A 9,327-nucleotide genomic window follows, 5' to 3' on the forward strand; every position below is an offset into this window, starting at 1 on the left:
TGCGGAGAAACTAAATGGATTCTTTGCTTCAGTCTTCACGGCTGAGGATGTTAGGGAGATTCCCAAACCTGAGCTGGCTTTTGTAGGTGACAAATCTGAGGAACTGTCATGGATTGAAGTGTCACGAGAGGAGGTTTTGGAATTAATTGATAAACTTAACATTAACAAGTCACCGGGACCAGATGGCATTCACCCAAGAGTTCTGAAAGAACTCAAATGTGAAGTTGTGGAACTGTTAACTAAGGTTTGTAGCCTGTCCTTTAAATCGGCTTCTGTACCCAATGACTGGAAGTTAGGTAATGTATCGCCAATATTTAAAAAAGGCTCTAGAGGTGATCCCGGCAATTACAGACCGGTAAGTCTAACGTCTGTACCGGGCAAATTAGTCGAAACAATAGTTAAGAATAAAATTGTCCGACACATAGAAAAACATAAACTGTTGAGCAATAGTCAAAATGGTTTCTGTAAAGGGAAATCGTGTCTTACTAATCTATTAGAATTCTTTGAAGGGGTCAACAAACATGTGGACAAGGGTGATCCAGTGGACATAGTGTACTTAGATTTCCAGAAAGCCTTTGACAAGGTCCCTCACCAAAGGCTATTATGTAAATTAAGTTGCCATGGGATAAAAGGGAAGGTCCTTTCATGGACTGATAACTGGTGAAAAGACAGGGAACAAAGGGTAGGAATTAATGGTAAATTCTCAGAATAGAGAGAGGTAACTAGTGGTGTTCCCCAAGGGTCAGTCCTCGGACCGATCCTATTCAACTTATTCATAAATGATCTGGAGAAAGGGGTAAACAGTGAGGTGGCAAAGTTTGCAGATGATACTAAACTGCTAAAGATAGTTAAGTCCAAAGCAGACTGTGAAGAACTTCAAAAAGATCTCACAAAACGAAGTGATTGGGCAACAAAATGGCAAATGAAATTTAATATGGCTAAATGTAAAGTAATGCACATTGGAAAAAATAACCCCAAATATACATACAATATGATGGGGGCTAATTTAGCTACAACAAGTCAGGAAAAAGATCTTGGAGTCATCGTGGATAGTTCTCTGAAAATGTCCACGCAGTGTGCAGAGGCAGTCAAAAAAGCAAACAGGATGTTAGGAATCATTAAAAAGGGGATAGAGAATAAGACTGAGAATATATTATTGCCCTTATATAAATCGATGGTACGCCCTCATCTCGAATACTGCGTACTGATGTGGTATCCTTATCTCAAAAAAGATATACTCGCACTAGAAAAGGTTCAGAAAAGGGCAACTAAAATGATTAAGAGTTTGGAACGGGTCCCATACGAGGAGAGATTAAAGTGGCTAGGACTCTTCAGCTTGGAAAAGAGGAGACTAAGGGGGGATATGATAGAAGTATATAAAATCATGAGCGATGTGTAGAAAGTGGATAAGGAAAAGTTATTTACTTATTCCCATAATACAAGAACTAGGGGTCACCAAATGAAATTAATAGGCAGCAGGTTTAAAACAAATAAAAGGAAGTTCTTCTTCACACAGCGCACAGTTAACTTGTGGAACTCCTTACCTGAGGAGGTTGTGAAGGCTAGGACTATAACAGAGTTTAAAAGAGAACTGGATAAATTCATGGTGGTTAAGTCCATTAATGGCTATTAGCCAGGACAGGTAAGGAATGGTGTCCCTAGCCTCTGTCTGTCAGAGGATGGAGATGGATGGCAGGAGAGAGATCACTTGATCATTGCCTGTTAGGTTCACTCCCTCTGGGGCACCTGGCATTGGCCACTGTCGGTAGACAGGGTACCGGGCTAGATGGACCTTTGGTCTGACCCAGTACGGCCTTTCTTATGTTCTTATGTTATTCCCAGAGAGGACATTTCCATCTCAGGATTCACAGGTACCCATCTTTTGCTGAGGAGCTCACCTGCTAGACAAACCCAGTGCAACATGGGCATGATGGAATAGAGAGTAAGTTTGTGGTCCTTTCCACTCTGCACAGCGATTAAACATCCCAGGGTCCTTGCCACAGGTGATGAGTTTGCTCCAGTATCGTGGGACAAGATATCCCTCTTTGCTGTGCCCCCATGGCTGAGGGCCTCCAGCTGTATTTCAGTGGCACAGTGGATCCTTCAGGGTGAGAGGTGTTAGTAGACATACAATGCAAGGCTAAGTTCTGAGGCTGTGGCCCATAGTTTGTTCAGACACCGAGGTAAAACTCACCTTGGAGTAAGAACTGAGCAAAGACCTCAGGAGCCAGCGATGTGTTAATGCAGAGACACTGTCACCTCTCCTTCTTGAATTTCAGGGCTCTGGTGGTTAATGAGGGTGAGGAAGGGGGACTGTTACCTGTCTTTTATCTACTGGAAAGCATGAAGGTGCTCAGGCTCCACACTGGAACAATTATAAGAATTTTTCAACATGGGCTAGACACCTTCTCTTCCAGCTTCATTCGAGAAGTCAGTTGAACTCTTATGCCTGAAACTTAAAAAAAAAAAATTAGCCAGATGTAGACACCCCGTGTGGGAAATCTCACTCCAAATGGTTAAATTTTGGCAATCTTAAAAGCAACTGAGAATTGAAGTCACCTAATTGAAATTGTCCAACTGCCTTAACTAAAGTTGGTGCCATCAGCACCACTAACAATGACCAATCCATTTTGGAATCCCATTCAGCTAAGCTCTTTGCTTCAATAACATTGGTGGCAAGGAGTTCCACAGATTAAATATGGATTATGTAAACAATTTTCTTTTCTCAGTGTTATATGTTCAGACTTTCAATGTAATTGCATGCTCCCTTGTTTGTGTAAATATAAATGCCTTATCTACTTTTTTTTATCACTAGATTCATAGTGTTAAAGATCAGAACGAACCTTTAGATCATCCAGTCTGACCTCCTGTTTAACACAGATCATTAAATTTTACCCAATTGCCCCTGTATTGAGCTCCATAACTTGTGTTTGACTAAGACCTGGTCTACACTAGGATTTTACTTTGTAGAATCATAGAGCTATAGGGTTAGAAGGGAACACAAGAGTCATCTAATCTGACTGCCACCAATATGCAGGATTTGTTGAGTCTTAGTCATCCCTGAAAGATAGATATCCACCTCCTTTGGAAAACCTCCAACGTAGAAGATCGAACGACCTTCTAAGGCATCTGTTCCATTGTCCTATGCTTCTTACAGTTAGGAAGTTCTTCCTGAGATTTCATCTAAATCTGCTGTGCTGTAGTTTGAACCCTTTGTCTCTTGTCCTGTGCTCTGCAGCAAGAGGGAACATTGTTCCTCCACCTTTTTAGGGCAGTCTTTCAAGTGTTTGAGACTATCATGCCCCCCCTTAATCTCCTCTTTTTCCAAACTAAACACACATGGTTCTTTTGGCTTCCTCATTTGCCATCCCTTGGATCATCTTTGTTATTTGCCTCTGGATCCTTTCTGGTTTCTCTACATCCTTCCTATAATGCAACATTCCAGCTGAGGCCTAAGCAGTGCTGAATAGAGCAGTATTATCACCTACCATCACTTGCATGCTATGCCCTGGATAATGTAACCTAACTTTGCATTTGAAAAGTGTTTTTTTTTAAAAAGCCCAAAAAAAAACCAAAACTCCACACACACCTGAGAGGTTATATCAACCTAACCCTGATGTAGAAAGAAATTCTTGCATCGACCTAGATACCAGCAGTAGTTTTTAGTAGATGTAGGACTCCAAAAATAATTGATTCAGATAATGGGCCACATTTTGTAGGGGAAGATACTAAAAGTTTATGAAAAGCTTTAGGAATAAAGCAATGACCACATATCCCCTAGCATCCACAATCATCATGAACAGTAGAAAGGATTCATCAAACTATTAAACAAGCTCTACTCAAAGTAGGGCAAGAAACTGGCAAAGATTGGGACAATAAATTGTCAATGGAGTTGGCAGCCATCCGGAGTAGTGATCAATTGCTTACTGGCTACCAGCCTTATCAAATTTTCTCTGGAAGGCCTAATAGATTGTGGAATACTTTATTATATCCAGGAGAAGAAGCAGAAGAAGCAGAAGAAGTGTCAATTACTCAATGGATAAGGGAGTTACTGATAGAATTTAAGAAAATGGAGTTTAAATTGACTGACGCCATTGGAAAAGCAAGAGACTACGTGGATTCTCATGTGGCTCAGGACAGTAAATTATGGAAAATCGGAGATTGAATAATGTATTTGAAATTAATATAGAAAAATCATGTTCTGGAGTCTAGATGGGTTGGATCATTTTCCATCATGAATAAAATTTCACCTACTGTACTGCAGATTAACAAAGGGGAAAAGGGAAAGTGGGTCCACAGATCACAATTAAAGTTATGGCCTAAAGTTTAAATAATGTTCCTTTCTTTTTATTTTAGTTTATCTTACATAGAGAAATGACCAATTGCAACAGAGATTATACTGTATGGACCTTGGATTTGGAGTGTAGATATGGTGCTACCATTTTTGTAATTGGCTTATTGCTTATGCTTGCTCTCCTTTGCACTTTGTGCTTAGTAGAAGAATTGTGTTGTGTGCGTTATATTTTAGGAACAAAAAATAATACCAGAGTTGAGCAAAGATAGAAGAGGCTAGTGTAAGTATTTAGAATAATTTGGCCAGAGCATCAGACATTATTCCTATGAAATAATGGCCATGGCTTCAATATTGAGGATCTTCATATTTCAAAAGGGGTGGAAATATGGGCTTTGCCTTTTATGTTTTTGAATATTTGGGGAAATGTAGGGGTACACAGATATACATATGGGAACACCTCTAAGATGGAGGTATGGATCAAAGTGGATCCATTTTGAAACACTTGGAGCAAGGAAGGTGATCAGAAACAGTCAACATGGATTCACCAATGGCAAGTAATGCCTGACCAACCTGATTGCCTTCTATGATGAGATAACTGGATCTGTGGATATGGGGAAAGCAGTGGATGTGATATATCTTGACTTTAGCAAAGCGTTTGATACGGTCTCCCACAGTATTCTTGCCAGCAAGTTAAAAAAGTATGGATTGGATGAATGGACTATAAGGTGGATAGAAAGCTAGCTAGATTCTTGGGCTCAACAGATAGTGATCAACAGCTTGATGTCTAATTGGCAGATGGTATCAAGTGACAAGGGGTCTGTCCTGGGGCCAGTTTTGATCAACATCTTTATTAATTATCTGGATGATGGGATGGATTTCACCCTCAGCAAGTTTGCAGATGACACTATGTTAGGGGAGAGGTAGAAACACTGGAGGGTAGGGACAGAGTCCAGAGTAACCTAGATAAATTGGAGAATTGGGCCAAAATAAATCTGATGAAGTTCAACGAGGACAAGTGCAAAGTCTTGCACTTGGGATGGAAGAATCCGTTGCACCAGTATGGAAGAATCCATGCACCGCTAGAGGCTAGGGACCTACTGGCTAAGCAGCAGTTCTGAGAGTCCATAGAAGAGCAACAAGGATGATTAGGGGTCTGGAAAGCATGACCTATGAGGGAAGATTGAAAGAACAGGGTTTGTTTAGTCTGAAAAAGAGAAGATTGAGAGGGGACATGATAACAGTTTTCAAATACCTAAAAGGTTGTTACAAGAAGGAGGGAGAAATATTTTTGTCCTTAACCTCTGATGATAGGACAAGAAGCAATTGGCTTAAATTGCAGCAAGGGATATTTAGCTTGGACATTAGGAAAAAACTTCCTAACTGTCAGAGTGGACAGACACTGGAATAAATTGCCCAGGGAGGTTGTGGAATCTCCATCATTGGAGATTTTTAAGAGCAGGTTAGACAAACAGGGATGTTCTAGATTGTGCTGGTCCTGCCATGAGTGCACTGGACTGGACTTGATGACCTCTCAAGGTACCTTCCAGTTCTATGATTCTATGAGTCTATAAATTAGTAGAATTAAGGGAACATTGTGAAGAGTGGGAATGAAACAAATATGCGTGCCCACAACTAACTTGATCCCTAGAGGGAGGTCTTTTGTACCATTCAAGTGGACAATGTACCATGCAATAATTAGCTTCTAATGGCACAAGAGTGTTTGATTTAGGCAGTGGCTGTATTTTTTTGATAATCACTGAAAAACAAGTATTTTGGGGAAGTATGACAGAAAAAGGCCCAATTGAGTCATGTAAATGTAATGTAACAGAGATCATTATTTAAAAAGGAAATACTTTGGGAACCAAAAGATGTGGACTGGTCCTTTGGTTTGGGGATACCTTGGGAATAATGGGAAAAAATGATTGATGAAAGTGAAAAAATCAGGCAATATTCAAAAGATGTATCTAAGTCTGATGAGCTGGGAAAAATAAACATTCTGGTCCACAATAGTCAAATATTAAAATTGGGGAAAGAAGGAGAAGAATTGTCTATTTCTCTCTGAAAACATTCACTCAATGTGCAGCGGCAGTCAAAAAATCAAACAGAATGTTGGTAATAATTAGAAAAGGGATAGATAATAGGACAGAAAATATCATATTGCCTCTGTATAAATCCATGGTACACCCATATCTTGAATACTGTGTGCAGATGTGGTCTCCACATCTCAAAAAAGATATATTGGAATAGGAAAAGGTTCAGAAAAGAGCAACAAAAATGATTAGGGGTATGGAACAGCTTCCATATGAGGAGAGATTAATAAAACTGGGAATTTTCATCTTGGAAAAGAGATGGCTAAGGGGAGATATCATTGAGATCTATAAAATTATGACTGGTGTAGAGAAAGTAGATAAGGAAGTTTTGTTTATTACTTCCCATAACACAAAAACTAGGGGTCACCAAATGAAATTAATATGCATCAGGTTTAAAACAAATAAAAGGAAGCAGTTTTTTTTACACAACACAAAGTCAACCTGTGGAACTTTTTGCCAGAGGAAGTTGTGAAGGCCAAGAGTATAAGAGGGTTCAAAAAAGAACTAGATAAATTCATGGAGGATATGTCCATCAATGGCTATTAGCCAGGATGAGTAGACATAGTGTGCCTAGGCTCTGTGTGCCTGAAGCTGAGAATGAGGGACAGGGGATGGATCACTTGATGATTACCTGTTCTGTTCATTCCCTGTGGGACAACTGGCACTGGCCACTGGGATCAGACAGGATAGTGGGCTAGATGGACCTTTGGTCTGACCCAGTATGTCCATTCATATGTTCTTGTGTGTATATATAGAGAGAGTGTGATTCATATATCCATGTAATATGATATAGGACATTGAGGACCGTAATGGATGACACGTGCTTGATATGAATACCTGCGTTGCGACTTGGCAACTAAAGCAAGAACTTAAGATCAAGAACTATTAGAACTATTTGTGCAAAAACAATCTTATTATGTTCCGGGAAAATACGGAAAATCAGCACCAGCTGGACTGATATAAAATAGTATAAGAATTGGAGGAAATGACATGCCTTGGACCATGGCGTCTCTTGTCTCTTTCAAATTGTGTGGATAGGAGGCCTAGTATACAAAAGCAAAGAACAGATGATGTGACAGAATGGACTATAAATGGTTGCCTATGATTTCTGCAAAAGGGAGTCACTTATTGATCTAGAGGCTCATGTGGATATAGATGAGTTTCTAGCCGGCTCCCAGCATCTTATGATTGGAAGGAATCTTGACTGGCCAGCGGGACCATTCTGACCTGTGGACCCTGGTATAGTATGTTTGCGGTGTAAATATGGAGTGAGTATGGTTTTTTTTGTAATCAGTAAAGAGCATTTAGAGTATTACATACCAGCATTGTGCCTGGTATCTGCCTGCTCCCTATTCCGTAGGGAGTCTCTATTGAGGGGTCTAACATTAGAAGTGTCAAAGTTTTTCATAATTCTTTTATCTGAATAATGAAAAAGTTTCACCCATGAGAACAGCCTCCAATAGTGCATGTAGTGTCTCATATTAACATTGTCTTTCCATCCAGGCATTTGTACTGCAACCATCACCCTAGAGCCTGGGTACATACAGGAAGCCAGTGGAATATACGGTACATGCAGGAGACACGGTTCTGCCTCAGAGTTGGACACCTTCTGCCCTACTCCATGTCAGATTCCAACACCACTGACTTCACCAACCCCTCCACCTTCATCCTGATGGGCATTCCTGGCCTGGAGGTGACCCATGTCTGGATCTCCATCCCCTTCTGCACCATGTACACCATAGCCATCTTGGGGAACTTCACTATCCTGTTCATTGTGAAGACGGAGCTGAGCCTCCATGGGCCCATGAACTATTTCCTCTGCATGCTGGCTGTCACTGACCTGGTCCTGTGCACATGCACCATTCCAAAAACACTGAGCATCTTCTGGTTCAATTCCAGGGAGGTAGAATTCAATGCCTGCCTCATCCAAATGTTCTTCATTCACTGCTTTTTTGCGATGGAGTCTGGGATCTTCGTGGCCATGGCTTTTGATCGCTACGTGGCCATCTGTGATCCCCTGAGACATTCTGCCATCCTGACAAATCCTGTGGTGGCCAATATTGGCCTGGCTGTGGTGCTGCGTGGCTGCATGCTCGTATTGCCCTGTCCTTTGCTGGCAAGGCAGTTGCCATATTGCAAAACCAACATCATCCCCCACTCGTGCTGCGAGCACATAGCTTTGGTGAAGCTGGCCTGCGCCGACATCCGCATCAATATTTATTATGGCCTCTTTATGGCAATCCTGGTGATCAGTCTAGATGTGTTTTTTATAGCTGTGTCCTATATCCAGATTCTCAGGGCCATCTTCAGACTCCCCACAAAGGACACCCGGATAAAGACTTTTGGGACCTGTGGCTCCCACCTCTGTGCCGTTTTAGCCTTTTACATCCCAGGTCTGTTCTCTGTCCTCACATACCGGATTGGCCACAATGTGGCCCTGCATTTCCATGTTCTCTTTATGAATGTGTGCCTCCTGGTGCCCCCCATGCTAAACCCCATCATTTTTGGTATGAATACCAAACAGATCTGGGACAGGCTGCTTCGGCTCTTTACTCATAAAGGGACCTAAAGTTTTCTCCTCATGCTCCTTGTAGAGCTGGCTTTTGACATGGTCCTGGGCCCTCCTCCTTGAATCCCTGACTTGACAGACAGAGAGATATTAATCCACTTCCTGACCTTACTGTGTAGTGTCAGTGTGACAAACTGGGGAATCGGTCTATGTAGAACTCATTGAGTTGACACCTTTCTAATTGCTTGTACTGGACCCCCAAGATCCCACCTCTTGCCCCCACCTATTCCAACAAGGCCCCACCCCTGCTCTACCTCTTCCCCCCAAGGCCCCACCCAGTCACTCACTGCATCATTGCCGTGTCCCTCCTCCCCCTACCCCCCAGCTGCAAGTGAGCCATTTAAGGTTTTGGTAAGGGTGACAACTTTAAACAT

At 41.6% G+C, this 9,327-nt stretch overlaps 1 protein-coding gene across 1 annotated transcript; it reads left to right on the forward strand.

Annotated features, from left to right (window-relative positions):
* The first annotated feature begins 8,005 nt into the window (after positions 1–8,005).
* Positions 8,006–8,953, forward strand: LOC117887686 (olfactory receptor 52E4-like). The gene has a single exon (XM_034790411.1). It carries the CDS (start codon positions 8,006–8,008, stop codon positions 8,951–8,953), a length of 948 nt encoding a protein of 315 aa, XP_034646302.1.
* Positions 8,954–9,327: the final 374 nt, after the last annotated feature.

Source organism: Trachemys scripta, chromosome 1, assembly GCF_013100865.1.
Source record: "Trachemys scripta elegans isolate TJP31775 chromosome 1, CAS_Tse_1.0, whole genome shotgun sequence".
Classification (NCBI taxonomy): Eukaryota; Metazoa; Chordata; order Testudines; family Emydidae; genus Trachemys; species Trachemys scripta.